Source organism: Eleginops maclovinus, chromosome 23 (genome assembly GCF_036324505.1).
Source record: "Eleginops maclovinus isolate JMC-PN-2008 ecotype Puerto Natales chromosome 23, JC_Emac_rtc_rv5, whole genome shotgun sequence".
NCBI classification, from domain to species: Eukaryota; Metazoa; Chordata; class Actinopteri; order Perciformes; family Eleginopidae; genus Eleginops; species Eleginops maclovinus.
The window spans coordinates 25621416-25644697 of NC_086371.1; the positions used below are offsets into that span (position 1 = coordinate 25621416).

At 41.6% G+C, this 23282-nt stretch overlaps 2 protein-coding genes across 6 annotated transcripts in view; one reads left to right on the forward strand and one right to left on the reverse strand.

Moving 5' to 3' along the window:
* The first annotated feature begins 225 nt into the window (after window positions 1-225).
* Window positions 226-15797, forward strand: rell2 (RELT like 2). 3 transcript variants are annotated; one of them, XM_063877093.1, is made up of 8 exons: window positions 226-259; window positions 960-1132; window positions 5442-5523; window positions 8662-8874; window positions 9144-9206; window positions 9412-9475; window positions 10250-10426; window positions 10513-15797. In XM_063877093.1, the coding sequence occupies exons 4-8, from the start codon at window positions 8676-8678 to the stop codon at window positions 12485-12487; spliced, it is 2478 nt and encodes an 825-aa protein (XP_063733163.1). In that variant the 5' UTR covers window positions 226-259; window positions 960-1132; window positions 5442-5523; window positions 8662-8675; the 3' UTR covers window positions 12488-15797. The 3 variants fall into 3 exon arrangements, with proteins under 3 accessions (XP_063733163.1, XP_063733164.1, XP_063733162.1); XM_063877094.1 differs by having other exon boundaries at window positions 5442-5518; XM_063877092.1 differs by lacking the exons at window positions 226-259; window positions 960-1132; window positions 5442-5523 and adding an exon at window positions 6648-6771.
* A 620-nt stretch (window positions 15798-16417) lies between these two features.
* The window catches only part of LOC134859296 (F-BAR and double SH3 domains protein 1-like), a 31687-nt gene continuing 24822 nt past the window's right edge, over window positions 16418-23282 (reverse strand). For 2 of the 3 annotated variants that reach the window (XM_063875687.1, XM_063875689.1), the window contains exons 15-21: window positions 21615-21698; window positions 20990-21134; window positions 20552-20652; window positions 18653-18763; window positions 18417-18555; window positions 18238-18293; window positions 16418-18148 (exon numbers count right to left, since the gene is read on the reverse strand). In XM_063875687.1, coding sequence (XP_063731757.1) covers window positions 18098-18148; window positions 18238-18293; window positions 18417-18555; window positions 18653-18763; window positions 20552-20652; window positions 20990-21134; window positions 21615-21698 — 687 coding nt within the window. In that variant the 3' untranslated portion in view covers window positions 16418-18097. Of the gene's footprint in view, window positions 18149-18237; window positions 18314-18416; window positions 18556-18652; window positions 18764-20551; window positions 20653-20989; window positions 21135-21614; window positions 21699-23282 lie in introns of all 3 variants that reach the window. The other variant, XM_063875688.1, reaches the window with a different exon arrangement.

Genomic DNA, 23282 nt, shown 5'->3' on the forward strand with positions numbered 1-23282 from the left:
AGTTATTTTGAGTGTAGTCTGTATTTCACAGTTAAGTGTGGGTTTATGGCTGCAATGGGGGAAAGTCCAATGGCCGTTCTGTTGAGAGTTCGATTCTCTGAGGGAGGAGTAAAACAGTTTGACGGCCCCAGACAGGAATGACTTCCTGTGGGGCTCTGTGCTGCAGCTCTGTGGATGAGACTTGCACTGAATTGTTTGAGCAGCACGTCATGGAAGACATTTCCCAAGATGACATGTACCTTGGACAGCGCTTGAAAAGGTGAAGATGAGATGTGCTGAAAAGATATGATCATAAATAAAGCTTCAGCTTCAGCAAGATACAGCAACTCAGGTTCTACAAGTTTGATACTTTATTGAACGTGTGCAGGTTTATTTTCATGCAACACTCCATGCATCATATATCCATCCCCTGTTTCTCACTGGTAGAGCTCAATTTTCCAGCCGTTTCAGAGGAACAAAGTTGCATCCCAATCATACCAAAAAAAATTGTAGCCTACCTCGCTGCATTAGGCCTAACCATTTTAAAAAACAACATTTTTTTAAAAGTATTCGACCACTGTATGAAGTCTGATTTTCGTATTCTCTTAAAGTTTTAAGTATGTTGCTCTTAAAGTTTGCCATTTGTATTGAATTCAAGCTATTTCTTTATATTGATCTTGTGTTTTATATAAAATTGTGATTTTTAAAATGTTAAGGCTTTACATTCAGCTTAATGGTTTTTTTTTTTGTGCCTCTTCCTTCACTTTTTATCATTTGTTATCTATTATGTTTGCATTTTTAAAAAATTATTATTATGCAAAGCCCATGAAATTGAAAAACATTCCATTTATCTCGATAATTCACTTACAAATGTTTTGTGTTCTGGGTATAGTTTGGATGGGTGGAGGGAATAAAGGAGGGAATAAAACAGCACACATGAAGCTGCGTGGAGCTCTGCTGACTCTGTGCATAAACAAAAGTTACATTTAGGTTTGCAGCATAAGTGTCCGATGGAGCAGACCGACAGATGCCCTGCAGCTTCCTGTCCTCCTGCCCTGCTCAGCAGCACAGCCGCAGCTCCTGCAGAGGACATGATCAGGCTGCAGCATGGGACAGCATCCGAGGAGTGGGTGGTGCCCCTGCCTGTTTGAAGGTGAGTCTAAGGCTGGATCTCTCTGTTTGGAGCCCTCATAGGTAGTAGTTGTCTTAATATACTGTCTGATTAGGTATTTAACCTTGAGGATTTAGATAAGGTCTCACTGTGTGCGTCCTTTTGGCTGGTCACGGTTCTATAGATGTAGATGACCATGTGGTTTTACTGTAATTGGACAGGGTGGGGAGGATGATGCAGTGAATCATCGTTACTGTAGGTGATGGTAAACTATTCGGTGGAACATATCCCGTCCTATGTCCTGCATGAAAAGTGACAAGCCAATCTCCATTGTAAAAATATGGCACTTCGAGGTTTCTACCTTTTAGGGGGGCACACTTAAACAAATACTAAACCCAAGATTTGTTCAGAAATGAATAGAAGCGACAGGTAAATTCGGCTCTATGTAATCCAATAATATCCATTTATATCAACGTTAAAGTTTCGAAATGTTTTGCATGTTATTCCTCCGTCGAAACACTCTGCGCCGCACTTGCCAATGGCGAACTGCGTAATACCTTGTTAAAGGTAAGGTCAATTACACTTGGAAATAATGGGAATTGGCTTTTGTCTGAGACGATTTGAAGAGCAGCACTATATGATTTAATACAAGATTTCATATACCTTTGTTTAACCTTGGTAGCTGCCGAACGCAAAGCCTCTCTATATTGAATCTTTATCGAATGACGTCTGGTAAGAGCACCTCGACTCAACTATAGTGTAGTAGAGTGGAGTGGCTGCTGTAGGACCGAAGGTAGAGGACTGGATAACTTCCATTAACTGTGGAGAGGCCTGTCTGTAGTGCTGAGAACATGGACATAATAGCATGTTCTGGAATGTAGAGGAGTAGGCTTCAGTCGGAGGGAAGAGAGCTCAGTTCCCAGGCCTCCCACGGGACCTTATTCAAATATTCATCAGATGCAGCTCATCTTAGTGCTGATGGAGCTAACATGGAGCGGAAGTCACGCACACAAGTTCTTCTATAACTATCTCCGTCCCCGGCTGTTTACTGTGGCCTGGTTGATAGGGAGTTGTGCGTGGGTGTGGAAAAAAGATGTTTAACATGACAAAAACGTATGTAAGGAACTCTTCCACACCAAACACGTTTGTCTCTAAATAAAGAAATCAACCAGTCTTAATTGTATTTAATTACAATTCTGAAGTACTTATGCTTGCAGCTTGTCAATTAAATGGATTTTAATTTTATTCCCCTGCACTTATCCATGTTTTGTTACTAGTAGGTACTTTGTTCTTCTTCTTTTAATTCAGATCAATAGTTCATACACAATTAAACTAATTAATTAATACATGTTGAAAAATATCTGGTCATCTAATATTATGTTAATAAAGTATCATTAAGTGCTTAATTGCATTTAAAGTAATTTTTCTTTAGGTTTGGATATCCCTACTTTTGTACTCTCAGTTAGGTAAGATTTTAAATGCAGCACTTCAACTTCTTCCAAAGTATTTTTACACTTTAGTATTGCTACCTTTTTAATTGTTAGACAGATTTTTCGACTTTCATAGTTAGTATGCATACATTGTCCACATTTTATAGTCACTTATCCTTTCAGATGATGGAAAGTTAAATTATTGGAAAAGAATGGAGTCTTTGTTCAGTATTTTGGTGAATGTAGGAAAAGCATAAACAGGGGTTTGAGTTGGAGTTTGGAGCTTAGTCTGTACAAGCATTTACAAAGAGCTTTCACATCAAGATTTGTTCTTTCTGTGGTATTTTAATTAAAGTGTAATAAAAAAGTACCACACTGTGAGTCAGTCACCTCTAATGCTAACGACTAGTTGGACACTGGTGATTCAGTCAGTTTACTCTGTACATTTGATTTAAAAGCAGAGGTGGGAGAAGAACTCAGATCTTGCACTTCAGTAAAAGTAGTATTCAGATCTTGTACTTGAGTAAAAGTAGAAGTACCAGAGTGTAAGAATACTCTGTTACAGTGAAAGTCCTGCATTCAAAATCAGAATCAGAATCCCTTTATTGGTCCCACAGAGGGGATATTTAAATTTGCTACAGCAGCAACAGAGCCAAAGACAGCTTTACAAAAGAAAATATGCAATTAAAACAATTATTAAGATAAAGAAAAACACACAATTTAGAAAATACACATCCTGTAGTGAGATATGGCAGCCAGGTAATTATTGCACATTTATTAATAATGGCATATTTCTGTTTATATATTGCACATACATTGTTATTGCACAACTAGTCAATTTTTTGTTGTATGTATGTATGGGGGGTCTACCAGGGGCCATGCTGGTTGTAAAGTCTGACCGCTGCAGAAAGAAAGGACCTGCGGTATCTCTCCGTGAGAAACCGCGGGTGCAGCAGCCTGTCACTGAAGGAGCTGCACAGTGTGGACAGGGTGTCCTGGAGGGGGTGGGACACATTGTCCAGCAGGGAGGACAGCTTGGCTGCCATTCTCCTGTCTCCCACCACCTCCACATTCAAAATGTTCCTCCAGTGAAAGTAGAAAGTACTCTCATCTAAATGTACTTAAAGTAGCAACAGTAAAAGTAGTCATTGTTTGATTGGTCCATTTCAGAATAATATCTCTGATCTGTTTTATAATGATTGATCATTGAAGTGTTCTCAGAGCTGGTAAAGGTGCAGCTAGTTTGAATGGCTTTGTATACTGCAGGGTAGCTGCTGGATTTACTCCAGGTGAACTACAGTCTGATTTAAGGGTTGATTATATTATAAGTACAGTACTTGTGTAAGTCAAAGAGTCAAAGATTTCAGAGGAGTCTACAGTGGGTTGCAGTCCCTGCATCATTGTGCCTCCCTCGAACATCTTAGAATCAAATGAATACCCACCAACCCTCAGTATATACTTCTCATTAAAGCCTATGATGCACAATTGTAATATTGGGCTATTTAAATATAATAAACCTGACTAAACCTAAAGTGTATAATGTTACGCGTTATACCCTTTACAAAGGACATGGTTTGCTGCATCATTTCAGCTCACGGTGTTCATTTACCAAGTTCAGCCAGCTCACCCTCTCTGCTGGAGCATAGTGGTATAGAGCCCTCTGACATAAAGACACAAACACACACACACACACACACACACACACACACACACACACACACACACACACACACACACACACACACACACACACACACACACACACACACACACACACACACACACACACACACACACACTCACACATCACTGCATCCCTGTTTTTCTTTCTTTTTTGAGTCTATATGCTGAGCTGCACAATGCCTAACACTCTGAACACACACACTCACACACGTCACTGAGAGATGATTCTGTGGAGGTCATAATGTTGCTGAGTCATCTCTCTGACTCTTTAAGCTGTGTGCTTACATTCAATGGCGGTTCTAGACCAATTTAAGAGGGGCACAATAAAAGCGGGATAAATAAAGACAAAGACACTACAACATATTTGCTTTTTTGTGATTTTTAGTCTGTCAACGTCTATGTCTGAATCTCTCTGAAGTTAAAAGGGAACAGCCTCTGGTCTGAGATGAAAGGGGTTGATTTCTTTCCTGGGTGCTTCAGCCAGCCAGAGTACCGCTCTAAGGGGTCCGACTAATGCTGAGTTACATTAGTTCCGCCTATCATGCCAGCGCTATAGCCAATAAATCGTAGTTTTAATAACCTTTTTCTTGAGGGCGGGTCACAGGGTTTGTCCCAGGTCAGCATTACAGGTGCACTGGCCCCTGTTGGCACCCCCCTAGACCCTACCCTGCTCACTTTACTCAAATCTGCCAAAGAACCAATTCCCATCTATGACACTTATAAGTGTGGGCCAGTTGGACAAATGCTGTCCTGCAAAACATCTTGCAGGTGCACAAAAAAACTACAATTAATGCCTCCAGAGGTAAATAAGGCTTAGTCCCATTCCACCTCAAAATAAAACTTTGAGAAATAAAATGCCTGTTTAAAATGATCAGCAGTGAATCCCACTCCAATTGCCAAAAACCAGGCAATACTGAGAGCTGTGGAAAAGCCATTCCATTCTGACCCTGTCCTCCCACAGTACCAGAGTCAAACCAATTGTAACCCACCAGAAACAAAACTGCATCACCAACTGGAAAACAAAAAATAAAGCCATAGCAAAATGCACAGCTATCTGGCTCTGTGAGAGGCGGTGCTGTGGCAGATAACCTGAGCACAGTGACTGACAGTCATTACAGACCTACCCTGACACACACACATCGCTTCAGACATTACCTGCTACATTGCAGAACGGCATGCTGGGTACAGTTTCTCCTTCACTCAATACAAGGTTTTCTCTTTTTGCCTTTATTTGATAGGATCAGCGCAGCGAGACAGGAAGGGAGGGAGACACGCAGTGAAGGTTCCTGTGGGGTTCATGGGGCGCCTGCTCCAGGTGAGGTACTGTATGTGGTGCCCTGTTACAGTCATAAAAGATGGATGAATGGAGGGATAGATAAATGCTGAAGTTAAAATAGCAGTATGAAGATGTTTTATGGGTTTTGCTAATGACTTCCCATGTAATATCAGTGCTTAACCATCCTGTGTGTAGGTGTGTGTGTTTGTGTGTGTGTGTGTGTGTGTGTGTGTGTGTGTGTGTGTGTGTGTGTGTGTGTGTGTGTGTGTGTGTGTGTGTGTGTGTGTGTGTGTGTGTGTCTGCACTGAGAAAATGGAAAGATTGACTTTCATTAAATGTATTATGTCAACAAATGACATATGATTGTATTAGGTTAGTTAAAAGCAATACTATTAAGTTGAACCTAATATTTATTTATTTAAACTTAATAGTATTGCTTTCAGCAAACCTAATACAGTTATGTGAAATTTGTTGACATTATACATTTATTTAAAGTCAATGTTCCATTTTTTTGGTGTGTGTATCTGTGTTTGTGTGTGTGTGTGTGTGTGTGTGTGTGTGTGTGTGTGTGTGTCTGTGTGTGTGTGTGTGTGTGTGTGTGTGTGTGTGTGCGTGTGTGTGTGTGTGTGTGTGTGTTTATGGACCTGGACCAGGACTTCTGCTTGACCATTTTACCAACGTGTATCTTCTACATATCTGTATCTTTATCTTTACCAACTGCAACACGGGTATTGTTTTCTGTGTGTGTGTGTGTGTGTGTGTGTGTGTGTGTGTGTGTGTGTGTGTGTGTGTGTGTGTGTGTGTGTGTGTGTGTGTGTGTGTGTGTGTGACCCTGATAAGTCAGTGGGAGGGAACACAGATAAGCTGCTATATATGTTAAGTCATGCTCTAAGTGTGTGTGTGTGTGTGTGTGTGTGTGTGTGTGTGTGTGTGTGTGTGTCTGTGTGTGTGTGTGTCTGGTGTGTGTATTTTTGCATATCATATAAATAGACACACATAATTTATTATGTACCTATAATGAGAGCAAATATTGGTATTAAATGTCCATGTACATTTGTTGGAATTGGTATCAAACCATTGAGGAGGAGTTTCCTCTCCCTAACCCCCCCCCCCCCCACCAAACACACGTACTCTGTAGATAGACAGGTAGGTGGGGCTGAGGGAAACCCTCTCTGCGCAGGAGGGGCACACACTCTGCTGCTTTTAGCTTCTTATTCAACACAAACATGTTTACATTGATCATGCTGACTTTTACATGTTCCGCTGAATCCACTGTGACCGGCAGGGAGATGGTAAGACATATTTCAGCCATCAGAAAGACAAGGTTACTGTAGTTTATAAGGTGCTGCATTTGTAGGAGATTATAGCTTGTTACACCAATTGTATTTAAAGTAAGAACACCACGGTAACATCAGGGCTAAATTCTGGGTGTGTATGTCTGCATTATTTTGCATTAAGATAATATTTATTTATTTAATTATTCATTTCTTTAAGCTGACTAAGAAAACAAGTGGAAGATGAAAAAGAAATAAAGCTTAAACATGGCTCAGACGTTTAAGCAGATGGTGTCTCTGGCTAGTCCATCTCCAGGCCTTCTGACTGTGGTGTTTATCTCAGCGTATATCAGCTGGTCCAGAAGGGGGGTGGGTGCACTTGAAGATTGCTGATTGCTCAGAAGAGAAGACCATGCAAGAGAATTGTTATGAGATAGTTCTTGTTCTGCAAGCATCGCTCGGGATGATTCGATTAACTTTTAGCTGTTTAGATTGTAAGACTCCCAACGTTATCCTAGTTTTTAAATTCTTGTTTTGAAACAGGGAACAAAATTGGTCTGGAAAGAGAATTGTAGATGTTGAGTGAAATTAATGAAAAAAAATGTCCAAATCGCTTTTATTGCATTTACAGCTCTCCAAAACTTATAACATTACGTTTATGGCCAGGTTGAAACCACTTTTGGGTTTTGGAGCCCTGTTCTGGCAAAGTGTTACCCAGAGTGAAGTTGTATTTCTTTCACTGAGACTTCTTTCTCCTCGGGATTGGCATGAGGTTGTTGTAAACCCTTTTATGTTGGTGTCTGGAACTATTTCTTCGGGGTTGAGCAGGAACTTAATGTTATTTCAAGGAAACCTGGGACTGCATGTTGTTTATTGATGTAAATATGAAACATTGTGGGACTCAGACAGCACCCCTGTCTTATATTCCTCTGGTTTGACAATATTTAACACACATTTGGTAAGAGGCTCTTACTATTATTAGGAGGGTTGGAAAGAGTATAATTTGTCTTTCTGGACGGTAGTGAGCTGGATGAGAATCTCAATGGCAGTGAGGATAGGAGACAAATGACTGCTGCTGGTGACGCCTGGTCCATCTGGTTTGTGAACATGTCCCAGACGGCTCATTTTATCTTATTTATTTTTTTGGACGGACTGCTGATGTTGACCATTCTGCAACAGAATGTGATTTAAACCAACCCCTAAGCCAATACCTTCTTTTTTTTGTTTAACTCTCTAAACTGAGGCTAGGTGGGGGGGGGGGTGGGGTGGTGATACTCACAGTAAGGTTGCTCCTCATCAGCTTGTAGGAGTCTCCACACACAGTGACAGCATGTCCTCACACTGACTAGATCTCTCACAGATTGCTCTGTAACTACGACATATATTTTCTATATTCCAGTCATTATAATGTGTCTGTAATATGTGGGTAGCATAGTATATGGATGCTTTATAGTGTAAGTGGATGTCTTTTTAATTAGTGCCAAGCAACATACTGTAGCATTAAGCTAACTTAAGATGAAACATTATTATTATTGGATGGATTGATATGAAACCTGTTACAAACATCTATGCATCACCCAGGATATTGTCATTATTTGGTGATCCTTCATCAGGTCAACATCTGTCGAATACTTTGCTTTATGACCAAATACTGTATATACCTGCACCATCAATCTCAGCTGTACTTTGTGTTTAATGCTTATTACCTAATGTTAGCATGCTAAACTAAGATGGAGAACATTAACACAAAGCCTACAGCTAAACAAAGTACAGTCTCAAGTGTGTTTTTTTTTTCACTCTCATGGCCTCATAATGTTCTCCCTTTATGAGTTAGTAGTTGAAACTGAAAATGCTGAAAGTACGCAGAAATGTTGAGTTCTTTTATCTCTCTCTCTCTCCATGTCTCAGGTTAAACCAGCATTATGACTGAATTAGAGGTCTCAGAAGGGGGGGATGACCCCCCGCCTTACATGATCTTTGTGGTGGTCTTCCTCTTCTTCCTCACCGGACTGTTTGGCTTCCTTGTCTGCCACCTTCTGAAAAAGAAGGGCTACCGCTGCCGAACCGGGGAATTGGATGACGAAGAGGAGGAGGAAGAGAAGATCGGCATAAATGCAGACGGTGGGTTGAGAATAGACATGGCAGTAAGTCCATACAGATCTGTGAATGGACGGAATGGAACGAGCCAGTCAACACTTTTCCAACGCACACCACAGAGGAAAGGCCTGGTGTGAACATCTTACTCATCTTACACTTCCTGCAGCATTGGTGGACTATATTGAAAGCACCTAAACTGGGGCTTGGCTCTTTGAACACTTATATATACTATAGGTACTGCAATGTTTAAAAGCTGTGGGTCTTATGCTTTTCATTGTTCTGCTGTGTTTCAGAGGACGACGAAGAGAACCAGGATACTGTGGAGCAGATCCTCAAATGCATTATTGAAAATGAAGGTGACTAAATAACTTCTTTATAATAATTCCGATTAATTTCTGTTAAAGTTCAAAAGAATCAACGTAAATCTTTTCCTTTTGTCCTTTGTTCTTCTCCATTACTGTGTTCTATTTAACCTCCTCTCTGATCAAATCCATCAGCAAATCTTTGTCACAAGTACTCGAGTGCTATTCTCATATGTATTTTTCCTTTTGTCACCTCTAGCTAACATGGAAGCCTTCAATGAGATGTTTGGAAACCAAAATGTGTGTGTGCGCCATGACCCCAGGTAAGCTGGTCCAGCAGTCTGTAGTAGTGTGACACATTTAAACTGTTCACTGCATATCAGTCACAGGGAAACATGTTTTATTTTTATTTTATTTAGCTCCATAAATTCTGGAATCGCCTAAATTTAAAGTGAACATTGTTTTTTTTGTTTGTGAAGACTTATAATGTCAATGATTTTCCTGTAAGTAATACAGCTCCTGAAAAAATTAAGAGACCAATCCAAATGTTTCTTAAATCTTTATCTTTACATGTATGGCAGCCATTCCAGTGTGTGTTGAATTTCAACACAGAGAAATGCTGTCAGAAGTTTATAGAATACAATAAAAAAAATTACAAAAAAACACATACCTGTAATTATTGCACTTTAAGTAGTTTTACATTTCCAAAGTGTTATTCTCAATGTGACCAAACAACAACCAAATGATGGCTTACATTCAACCAGCAGAAGTTTAGTTGGACTACACACATTCAGAACTGAACATTCCAATATAATAGGAACAATGTTCATGATAAAAATGACCAATGACTGCCCAGAAAAATATGACACAAATCGTATTATAAAGTATCAAGAATCCGGAGCACCTTGTGGCTCTTGCTGATGAAGTCCAAACTCCACCTCCCTGACCAAGAACACACTGCCTATTCCAGATTTACTCTTTGTAGAGTGGAAAACCATATGGTTATGTAGAAACCAGTGTATACAGATGGGTTTCAACAAAGTATCTTTTATGTTATACCTCATTTTATAATACTTATGATCATTTTTGATGCCCAGGTTGCGTAAGGAGTCCCTTGGTGGTGTTCCTCCCCATCACCACACAGTCCACTCAGGTGCCGACCACAACTCCTGCCACCTTTGTGCTCAGGTCCGATCTAAAAAGGGCCGACGCCAAAGCCGAACCCCCCGCTCTAAACAACGACCTGGAGAGCAGACTGTCTTCTCTGTTGGAAGGTAACAATTAAACAACTTTGTTATTAGTGCATGTTGGGAAAGGGTAGCAGAAATTCATAACCCTGAATGTATCCTAATCTCTTCAGGTTCAGGGTGACACACACTGATAAGAAGCTCCATGGAGGTCCTAATCCAATGGGCAGTTCAGGGGACCAGTTGGATCAATCCCAGGACAGCGAGGAGCGTAAGGAGGGTGTGTACAATCTGAGAAGCATGTTCAAGGATGTCCGACCGCCCTCAGACGGCTCAAACGGGGTGACTCCGAATGTGGGGAAACGCAAGAAGAGTGTTAGCATATTTGGTCTGAGGCGTGGCAGCGACCCCATTGGCATTAAAGCAAGAGAGGGGACAGGCAGGGACACTGCAGGAGTAAGACTCGCTATTCAGCAGCAACCTGTAGTGCTGGAGGAACTGCTGCCGGCAGAGAACATTGCAATCGCATCTGAACGTGTTGCTAAACCTGGTATCAAACTTGAAGCGGAGAGCAAAAACAATCAAACGCCTGCTTCACCTCAACGTGAGAATAAAACGTCCACTTCTGTTAATTCTCCCTCTTCCAAAGCTCAGTCTCCTGGCTCCAAGTCTGGTCCAGAGGATGGCTCTAAACGTGAACCTAGTCCTGAACTTCATTCAAGCCTGCTGAGCAAACCATCAGTTGGGACTACATCAGCTTCTGCACCCACCTCTCTTGCCATTCCATTGCTGGGAAAAGCTTTTATGACTGAGGATAAGGTGTCAAAAAAGGAAGATGCATTTGATCCTGGGCCTCTACAAACCTCTACTCCAATTGTCCCCATGCCTGGATCCATTCCAGGTTTCACTCCCGTCACCGTTCAACCTGAACCCTGTTCTGGCACAGGTTTTCCAGTTACCCAAACTCCCCCTGACCCAAGCTCCAGCCCTTATCTGGAATCAGGGTTGAGTGCTAGCCAAGTTTTAATAAGCTTTGGTTCTTCCTCTCCTTCTTCGTTCCCAATCAAGACCCCCTCTTCAGAGACTTCATTAAAAACTCATATCTCTCCCGTGGTCACACCGAGCCCTAAACTAAGAAATACCCCACCAGAGGCTGCAAAAACTATTCATTCCCCTGCCCTCACTCCCAGCCCCAAACTCCCATCAGGCCGAGAGATGACTAGCCAATCCCTTGTTCCTTCTCCATCCTTTGGAAAAAGTGCTAGTCCCTTACAAGTCCGAACTCCCTCCCCTGCTCTCACTTCCAGCCCCAAACTCCCATCAGGCCGAGCGATGACTAGCCAATCACCTGTTCCATCTTCATCCTTTGGAAAAAGTGCTAGTCCCTTACAAGTCCGAACTCCCTCCCCTGCTATGATGGGTAGCCCCAGACTTGACACCATAACAGTATCCCAACAAAGCCCTTCTTCTACGGAAGCCAACAGAAACCTGTCCTCCAGAAGTTCACCAAGTCCAAATTCAAAGTCAGCAAGTGTGATGTCCATAACATCGTTGACCAAACAGGATATGCTTTCAATCCCATTATCTCCAAAGAAACAAGTGCTGGAAGGAGCCAGAACCCCAACGACTGAAGACAAAACTGAATTACCGAGGGTGGGGATTCTCAAAACAGCTAAACTCTCACCAACAGAGGGAGATTCTCAAGGTTCTGCCCTTTACTCTCCACCTGATCAGCTTTCTAAAGACAGACTGAGCAGGTCCTCTCTGTCCCCTTGCACACCCCTGTCCCCCTCTTCACCTATGGGGAGCAGAGTGAGTAGTGTGACCATCGTAAAAGCCAGCCCTGACAGAAACCGAGAGTTTTCTGTTGTCACTATGGTGGAAGAGAAAGAATCCTCTACCTCAATAAAAGACCAGAAGGGAGAAACAATAATTAGTCCAGCCTTTCGTCAGGGGGGAGAGGTCTATGTTTCAGCTGTTGGACAACCTGAAAGTCAAAGTGGAGAGAGTCCTGTAGCAGAGGGTAGGCCAAGGGTAGTCCAAGAGAAGGAAGATATGGTGGAGATGGAAGATATTGGGGACTGTAAAGTGACGCAGGAGGAAGAAGCAGAGCGGGGGGAGGAGTTGGAGAAGATAGTGAACATTTAGTCAAAACTTAACTGTCAGATGTAGGCTCATCGATTAACAAACAAAAGGCTCTGATACTCCAAAGAAAGAGTGCACCACACAGATAAGATAACTGCTTAACTGACTAATGTACAATCAGATACTCTTCCCCTGCTACATTAAAAGGATGATACGATGGATATGTTTTAGTTTCACTCTGAACCAAAGTCAGACTAGTAGGGCCATCTCTAGAGCCCGGACACAATTTAGCCAACGACTAGACTTGATATCAATTGTCATGTTTTAAACACCTTATGAAAGTGTCATCTTATCTAAAACTGAAACAGAATGCATTTTGGGAATGATCAATGTATTTCTGTTTTGTAGTTAACAAGGTAAAACTTGTAGATGCTGATAAAGTCCTTCAGTTAATGTCGGATTTCCAGTGCATTGCAGGGCTATGGTTGCCGGTTAGCATAAATACTATCTTTATTTTGTTAATATTATTTCAGTTTGCCTTGGGTTCAGTTAGTGTTTTCCTACATTTGCCAACATGTAAAATATGTGACAGGCTTACCACCTGGCTGATTGAAAAATGAATTCATGAAAAGGTGTTTAATTGACTTGCTAACATGATGGCTACATTAGAGTCCTTAACAAGAGTAATTCATTAAATGTTTTGAGTGCCACTATATTTATCATTTGATGTACACCCCACAGTCATTGATGTGACCATATAGTAAAGTCACTCCAGCAATATCACTTTATTAATAGTACGTTCTTATACTATTGTAGCAGGCACTTCCACTGCTAGATATATTACATTTCCAATATACTAGTCACTCAAATCACAAACTAGTATTATGGAACTCTGAGATGTGTATATATCCAGATAAGATTATTTGTTATAATGTCATTGTGTGATCGGTTTAACAAAAATGGAACCAGAAGCGAGAGACTGTGCTGAATATTTTATTATCTAGCAGTACATTCCAAGGCAAAACAGTGTGGGGGCCTCATACCTGAAATAAGCTCTCAAATTACAGACATGAAAGTTCCACAAAATAAACTCTGCAGTCGTTAAAAATGTGCAACTGAAAAAATAATGGATTTTAAAGTATATTTTGTATTTGATTATTGCACATTGATGACTATAGCACTCTTCATTCATATGGTTTGTTCCCCCTCGTATAATTATAGCGTAGAACTCACTCTTATATCCATCATACCTGCGAAAACTACTTATTGTCAAGCATTATTAAAAGACAAATTCCAACATTGAAGCTGTTTGGTTACAGGCAGTATAGCTGTGGTTTCTAACATAGTAAAAGTTGTTGATGTTTACATACAGTACACACAGCTTCACCTTTACTGGGTCTCTATCATGGATATCTTATAAGAACTGTATACCTGACCACAAGGTCGCGCCAATTCAAACGGATTACAGATTTCTCACAAAGTTTCTCAAAGTTATCCAGTTTCTGGGTTAACTTCCTGGCATTGTGACGCACTGATATGTAGGAAGTAAGAAACTCTCATTAATCAAAGTATATAATCGCAAGTGTCATAATCTTGTTGGCAGTTAGAGGTGTCCTATCAACACTGTCACAGACGTCTACTGGTGGGAGAATACTTTTTTGGGCCACAAGGGGATTTTTCTCTAAAACCGCATATTGCCATTCCACCAAATTGGAAGCAGGGCTGAGTGGCAGCAGTGTATCCAGCTCTTATTACACATCCATGCTCCCTGTACTCACTTTATAAATAACAAATACTACAGTAACAAGGCCATTATTTAGCTTGCTGCAATATGTATGAATATAATGTAAATATTTGGTTTAGATTGCAACATTTTAAGAGCAATTACATTTTTTACAAACTTGATTGCATTGTTTTTGAGTTGGTAGGATGAATAAAATCATCAGGACATCTGTGAAGATAAAATAGTGAATTAAACATAATTTTGGCTTCTTACTGGTCCTTAATAGGAAACTAACCAGAACCTGAAGTCTCTTTTCCTCTTCCATTTCTCCCATCTACTGTTGTGACCTATTTTCGTTTTTCAAAGCTGACATATGAACAGAATGTCTCTTTCCAATACGTATAAAATACCATTCAGTTGGATATACAGTACATTATCGTTATCCAGGCCGCTGCAGTAAATGTAGACTCTTTCATGATTTATTCATGTTTGTACCATCAGCACTTCACACATCTATCACCTTTCATAGATGTAGTAAAGCTGCTGTGTCATCATCAACATATTTATTCTATTATAACCAGCCGTATCTTTCCAACAATGCTCATGCATTAACCTGTAGGAAAATAATTTACAATATCATATCAAGTTGGAACATAATAAGTGTAAATCTGTGTAAACAGTGCCATGTTTTTTGGTTTTTTAAATATGCACTATAACAAATGTCTAAATGCATCCATGTGAAGCTGTGGGTCTGGATCTTCTGCAATAAGCTCTGGAACCTGGGCCCAGTCCAGTATAGCTTTAGAACATATTCAGGGGCTAGTTAGGTTACTAAGTAAATTTGATTTGAGTTATGCATGGGCGGTTCTTGGGGGGGGGGGGGGGGGGGGGGGGTGCAGGGGGTCCACCTGTGGCCCCCATCCAAAATAATATATCTCTGATCATGTAAAAAAGTTAGTGTGCTGTAACCCAGGCCAAAGATAACATGGATGTTTGGTTTTTTTTCATTAATGCAATTTAATAAGTTGAAACTAAGTTAGTGAAACCACTGTTATGAGTAAAACAAATCCCAACAAATATTAACAAATATAATAAGAACAAATAGATCCCGGAGATCGAATGTGGCTAAAATATTATTATTAAATGATATGCAGAATGAAGTGTCAGACAGGACATGTTTTCACACACCAGCAGCAGTCTTAATGTGTGGATAATGTTGCTTTTCTTTACCGTGTACGATCGGTTGCTTGTATCTTCATTTGAACTTTAGGTCAACACATGCAAATAGACATGGTTTTAACAATGGGACCATAACAAAAACATTCTGGTCAGCTTGACTTGTTATGGCCCTAGGATTTTTAAACAATAATGCAAAAAGACAATTACAAAAATGGTGAAGTGTCAGTCATTACACAGACCAGCAGCTACTGAAGTCCATATCAAAGCATCACTGAACAGCTACGCCTCAAACGTATTATTCCCACTTTAGATCCTCAGATTGATGATGTATCCTCTCTACCAGGACCTGGCACATATGAACAGTGTTCTGCACATGCTGGTGATGACATGTAAATATGCATATGTATCATATTGTACTCTAATGAAATAAATACCACAATTATGCATTTCAAACCTGTGTCCTTGTTGTGATCAGACAAAGATCACACTGTCATACCATTGGTGTAATGCACAACAATTACTTTAAAGGTCTCCTATTATGCTCTTTTTTGGCTTATATTATAGGTCTCAAATATATATAAAAAACGTGTCTCTGACATTTTTTGCTCAAAATACCAAACAGATCATGGATTTCAGCATGTCCGCTATCCCTCTGTTTCAGCCCCGTTTTCCAAAGTGCTGATTCTGTGACTTTCCCTTTCATGCAAATGAGCTGAAGCTGGCCACGCCCCTTTGGAGCTGAAGCTGGCCACGCCCCTTTGGAGCGTCATTATCTCTCTGTCTGAAGAGCGAAGTTTCTAACGGAGAAACTCAGATAAACGCTGCCGCGATTAAACCCCATATTCAGTGGCGCTTCTAGAGTCTGTCGGGGCCCTAGGCAAAAATTCACTGGGGGCCCCTCAAACCAGCGTTCTCTGATACCAACAAAAAAATAGCTGCATTTGAGTTATTTTCCAATTATGAATATAAACTTTAAAAATGTAAAACAGAACAATAGAACTTAAATACATAAATAAATATCAAAGTAACTTCAAACAAACCTTGGAAAATTGTGCTATACTAAAAAAACAAAAACGTTGTCACATTACACATTCAGGGGCAATGAACATATTTAATAACTTTAAAATATACATACAAAAAGTACAAAATACAGTCTCTTACACTTGTAAAATTACATTTGTCCAAATGTCTTGCATCTAAATGTCACAATTTAACATTCATAGCTTGACAGTGCTCAGTCAGACACAGCTTCATCAGTTAACTTGGCTACAAAGTTAGCTGATTTCCCCCTCCAAATCACTCCATTACTGGTGTCCTATACAACTACAGGTAAAACGTTACTCTAGAAATGGCAGAGACCATATTTATTTCAGTAATAATACCAAGTTGACTGGTTATGAACAGGTTATGAAGTGTTAATACTGTAATTACTAGCATCTACATTCTTTCAGCCGGCTAGCTAAACTAAGCTAACAAGTCAATTGCGGTGGCCCGACCCGGCCGCTCGCACTCGACTCAGTAATATCACGGCCAGCAGAGCAGATATTGTTCTGCTAGCTAAATTAACTAAGTAGTAAACGTCAAAGTAAACAAAAGCAATAATTTGATGTGAGTGGAAGTCACGTAATTCAAGTGTCTCTCAACCACAGTTAAGGCTAAACTAGCAGCATTTAGTTATTTAGTATTTTTTTTTGTCGTTTAAAGTTGTGTCGGCCCTCGGGGGCCCCCTACTGGTCTGGGGCCCCAAGCAGTTGCCTGCCTTGCCTGTTGGCAAGCGGCTTCCCTGCCCATATTATGTTCCAAACCACATCCAGCATTATTTCTGAAACACTTCTCAATGTTTACCACTAGAACAGAGACATTATATGTATCATATATACAACAACCTGCAGACATCCTGCTGAACACAGACACACAGCTGCGGAGGGGATTCAGCTCGCGACTGTATATGGCAGACGATAGGTTGGGACGTGTCACGTGGGGGGGACATTGCCAGGAGGTTAATGTAAAGCCAGCCCACATTTCGGTTATGACGTCATATCTGCAGCAAATCTGGATCAGCTCGTTTGTACCCCCGTTTTTAGAGAGGTGGGTAAGGAGGAAAAGAGAGAGGGTTGTATTTCTGACACTTTGTGAGTCTCCTCACACACCGGGGACACATATTTATGTATAAAAGACATCAACATTTTTTGTGCATTTTGCATAATAAGGGACCTTTAATTTAATACTTTATGATAAAAACCAGTACAAAACAGATATTGAAAATGATGTTGCAAAGAACAAAATGGTTCAGAACTGTACTATTATTGCACTATTCAGAAACATTAGCAAAATAAAATACTGTTGAATAAAAAAAGTTAGAACTTCCCTTTTTCAAGATGCATAAGGCTATGCTACAGACCCCTGGACCTTTCACAAGTGAATTCATATTCATTTATTTTTCTTGCCAATTACAAAATAGGCAAATTTGGAAAAGTAAAAATAATCATACTTAAATGTTGGAGTTATGCAGGACTTTTACTGTGACAGAGTATTCCTACTCTCTGGTACTTCTACTATTACTCAAGTACAGGATCTGAGTACTTCTACTTTCTACTCAAGAACAAGATCTCAGTACTTCTCCCACCTCTGGGTGACACGCCCTTTAAGTTCCATACCACTGATAAATACTAACATATACAAACGTGTTTTGTTAAATGCTACAATCAAAGTGACAATACAGATTTCTCCTGGTCTTCACCCGTCCTGTATTCCTGTGAACACTGGTTGTCTCAGGGCTGAGGAGAAGGCTTGTGTGTTGGAGGAGGAGGAGGCGCCCGACACTAGAACAGTAAATAGGGAAGAGAGGAACAGTTAACATTTCTACAAATATAGTCAGCAAATATGGAGAATACTTTTTACAGGTGCATACTGGTCTTAGCCGGCCACTGGAGAAGTCTGGAGAGCTGTGGCGGCTGCCTGCGGGCTCTGATGGGACAAAAGACACACTGACAACCATTACCATCCGTTTTGTTTAGGGAAAGCTGACATCAGAATTGAAGCTGGTAAAAATACACAACTGTCCTGTAGCAGTTCCAATGTTGGACTCACCTGCTGTGTTGTCTGTGAAGAGCTGCTGTTTGACCTCCACACAGTTAGGAGGAGTAGCACTAAGGACTGAGCTACAGTCAGGGTGAGTAGGGCTCGGGGTGGAGGGAGATAAGGGAGGCATGGTTGGGGTGAGGAGAGACTGGAGGAAATGAAAGAGCAAGACAGTCAGTGAGAAATGAAATATACACTGTCTGATGAGTTTCAGCTATTCATGCGGACACAGAGAGTAGTCTCACCTCCTCCTCCTTATCCTCCTCCTCTCCTTCATCCTGGAGCAGCTCAACCACCAACGATGGGAAAACCCCGATCCGCCCGTTCAGCTCTCCCTCCCAAAAACCATCGTCTACCTGTACAATAAAACATTCACATTATGAAATAAGATCGATTCCAGCACTGCCTTGTGCAATTATTTAGTGAAGACAGTGAAATGTGGTAGAAAGCTCTGGAAGAAGAAACTCTGCTTCAGTCATACTTCTAGATAAGAAAGGTAGTTTAAAAACAAAAACAAAAATCTAGTATTTTTTGTCCAATATGTTTTTGTTTTAACATGTTTAACAAACAGCATTTACCATTAGCCCCCGAGAACATCACGGATAAAACATTACAACCGGACTAAAGTAGAAAGTGTATTTTCTAACCAATATCGACATTTAAAAAAAAAAGCAAATATTACAACTTAAAAAATAGAACAAAGGGGAGCATATACCTCTGTTAACGCCAATTATGCATTTACTCCTCTCATTTTCTAACCTTGGAAGCCAGTTTTTCCAATGTTAATGTGTCCATGTTATGAGTGTAAACAACATGGCCGCTGTTGCCTCTCCCATCCATGATCTTTCCAGCAACATTGGCACTCTGACTACAAGGAACCTGGGTGTGACCCTGGGCGATCAACTGTCCTTTGGTTCTAACATCACTACTACAACCCAATCCTGCAGATACACTGTCTACAGCATCAGGAGGATACATCCCCTGCTTTCCCAGGAGATAACGCAGGTCCTGGCCCAGGCTCTGATCCTCTCACGCCTCGACTACTGCACCTCCGAACTGGCCGGTCTACCTGCAAATGCCATCCAACCTCTACAGCTAATTCAGAATGCTGCAGCCAGATTGGTTTTCAACCTCCCTAAGTTCTCCCACACTGCTCCTCTCCTCCGCTGGACACTGGTACTGGCCTACCGAGCTGTGAGGGGATCAGCCCCTTCCTACATCCAGGCCTTGGTTAACCATACACTCCAGCATGTGGCCTTCGCTCGGTGTCAGCCAATGGGCTTGCTACTCCATCTCTGCGAGTGGAACCCAGGTACCCCTCAAAAGCGCATCTGTTTCCATTGCATATTGGCAATTAAATTGTTAAAAAAATAAATAAAAAACAGCACTTACAATGGTATGACTTGCTTGAAGTGAATATATCTGCACTTTCCTTGTTGTTGAGTTTGATTCTCTATGTTTTTTTTAGACTTATTGTCAAAGTCTTTTGGATAAAACCATCAGCTAAATGAAATGTAATGTAAATGTAGTTGTTTGTTGTAATTTACCTGTTGATCTGTTGGAGCAGTCACGTGGATTTTCCAAATCGGTGAAAGTGATTGCTGGCAAATATTTTCCAATAAATGTAGCTAGCGTGTGTTCCAAAGGTTGCTTCATGTCGCCAGAGGATCTCATATGATCATGTGATGTGAGTGCACGTTCATTAGTAGCGATATAAGTAGTTTCATTGGTTGCAGCGAGGGAGCGATCGAAGCTATATAAATGCAAGAAAGAGTGGATTTATGTTTTTTTTTTTTTTTTGTCAAGTACGGAGCAACTCAAATAAACTTTTAATATTTACATGATCAGTTATGCAGCGCGCCTAAAAGAACATCAGCTTTCTCGAGCGCAAGCTTCAATATAACCTTAGAAACTCCTGCAGTCTGAAGTATTTATAAATCCTGCAAGAAATACTATCCCAGAAGCGAAGTAATATTATCAGCTCTCTTTAAAAAAGCCTGACTCGTCACTTGAAGTCAATTAAGACTTTAAAATAGCCTCTTTTTTAAAAAAAAGTTTGCAATGATTATTTGTCTAAATAAAGGCAAAAGAAGCCTGCTGTTCTCCGAGGCCCCGCCCCCTTCACTGCTACAGAGCCTACTCACCTCTGCGTGTCGGCAGCGGATCAGGCGAATCAGCGCCCCCTCCTGGAAGGACAGCTCCTCTGCACTCTGGGCCTGGTAGGAGTACAGAGCTCTGGCTACACCTGACACAGGATTCAAGTCAAACTGGATTAAAAACACACACACACACACACACACACACACACACACACACACACACACACACACTCACATGACATTTTGTAAAATCATTTTCCGTGGGGTTACCAAAGCTGTCGGAATACTGACTCTTCAAAATCACGTCTCTTCACACTGACATGTCCACCACCCTGATCACATGACACATCCTCTGTACTTATTATATTGTATTGTTTTTCTGCTGGTGTTTTGTTTTTATTTTGTGGTTTTTGTACCTGGTACGGAGACCTTGACAGGCTTGAAAGGTGCCGATATAAATAAGTGTATTATTATTATTAGTACCTCTGATCCCTGCCCTCTCTTTGGTCCCGGTGGATAAGGTGGAGCTGAAAGAATTCTTGAGGTGAGAGGCGCTCTCTGCTGGTAGACAGAGGAACTGCACATAGCGCTCAGGAACATACCCCACCTGACCACACGAATTACACACCTGTACACACAAACAAAAAGGAAGCCCTTAAAAACTGATAAGGTCTGATAATGTCCTGACATTATATATTTCATATGTCTGGGGAATCCTCCTGTGCTAACTGGCCTGCTGAGGACTGTTCTGGTGTGGAGTCAACGGTGGGAGACACAACTGGACTTTCCGGTCTGTCCTGCATCTCTCATGTGAGTAAAAAAAGCCTGAGGTAGAAAGACCCTGAATAGAGCGCTTGCAGTCAAGTACATTGCTAGTCACAGTGTAACAGTACCTTTTTAAAATCTTGTATTTTATTGCCTTACAGCACTCACACATCAAGAGGGCATAAACTTAGAGATGTCCAAAGGCCTCAAGCCAGGGAAGGGGGGGAAATATGATGTCATGAGAGGTAGTAGTAGCTCTAGTTCCAAGAGGCATATTGAATATGTAACAGATTAGAGCGAAAGCTTCTTCACTCTGCGAACTAAGGTTAGAACAGGATATTACCTTCAGCCAGTCCTCCATGTCTCCATCCTCAACCACTTGAAGCTCCTCCCCTTCGGTGATTGACAGCTCATCGAGTTGGCTAGCCTACAGGAAAGAACATGCCATATCATCTCTATAGCTCTATATAATATAATCTCTGAAAATCTTTATATGTAGCATCTGGTATATTCTCTGAATTTACCAGCAGGTTCCATTGATTTCACATAACGTCAACCCTGTGCAGGATAAACATCAAAGGTTCAAAAGTTTTATTTGTCATATGCACAGCAGATACAAAGTATATGTTGGCAATGAAAATCTTATATCCCAGGCTCCTTCAACAACTCAACATACATGGTGCAAATAAGATAAATACAATAATGCAACAATTACACAAGAATAACATGCATAACATATATATATATATATATATATGTATATGTGTACTATAAACAGATGTGAGCAGACATTCACAGAGCTCAGGAGTTCAGCAGTCTTATAGCCTGTGGTATAAAACTGTCTCTGAGTCTGGTGGTCTTGGTCCGGATGCTGCAGTACCGTCTGCCAGACGGCAGCAGACAGAACAGATTGTTGCTGGGGTGATGGGGGTCCTTCTTCCTATACCGCTGGGTGTAGAGGTCCTCCATGGATGGCAGCTCCATCCTGGTGATGTGCTGAGCAGTTTTCACCACCCTCTGTAGAGTCTTACGGTTGATGGTGGTTCAACTGCCATTCCAGGCCGTGATGCAGCCAGTCAGGATACTCTCGATGGTGCACCTGTAGAAGTTGCAGAGTATCTGGAGTCCATGTTGAACTTCCGCAGCCTGCGGAGGAAGAAGAGCCGCTGTCGAGCCGTCTTGGATATGACCCTGGTGTGATGTGTCCATGTCAGGTCCTCGCTGATGTTTACCCCGAGGAACCTGAAGCTGCTGACTCTCTCCACAGGAGTCCCGTCGATGGTGATGGGTGTGTATTCCTCTCTCTGCCTCTTCCTGCAATCCACAATCAGCACCTTTGTTTTGCTGACGTTGAGATGGAGGTTGTTGTCCTGGCACCAAGATGTCCGGGCTCTGACCTCCTCTCTGTACGCCGTCTCGTCGCCGTCTGTGATCAGGCCGATGACGGTCGTGTCGTCAGCAAACTTGATGATGGTGTTGGAGCTGTGTGTGGCCACGCAGTCATGCGTGAGCAGGGAGTAGAGGAGAGGGCTGAGCACACAACCCTGAGGGGCTCCGGTGTTGAGGGTCAAGGTGGAGGATGTGATGTTCCCCATCCACACTGCCTGGGATCTGCCCGTCAGGAAGCTCAGGTTCCAGTCACAGAGGGCGCTGTTGAGCCCAAGGTCCCTGAGCTTAATGATGAGCTTGGAGGGCACAATGGTGTTGAATGCTGAACTGTAGTCAATGAACAGCATTCTCACATAAGTGTTCCTCTGGTCCAGGTGGGAGAGGGCAGTGTGGAGGGTGAGGGAGATGGCATCATCCGTGGACCTGTTTGCTCTGCAGGCAAACTGCAGGGGGTCCAGTGAGTCAGGGAGGGAGGAGGTGATAAAAGTTTTGACTAACCGCTCAAAGCACTTCATGATGATGGAGGGGAGTGCAACTGGGCGGTAGTCATTGAGGCAGATGGGTTTTGTCTTTTTGGGGACAGGGACAATGATGGACTTTTTAAAACATGTGGGGACTACAG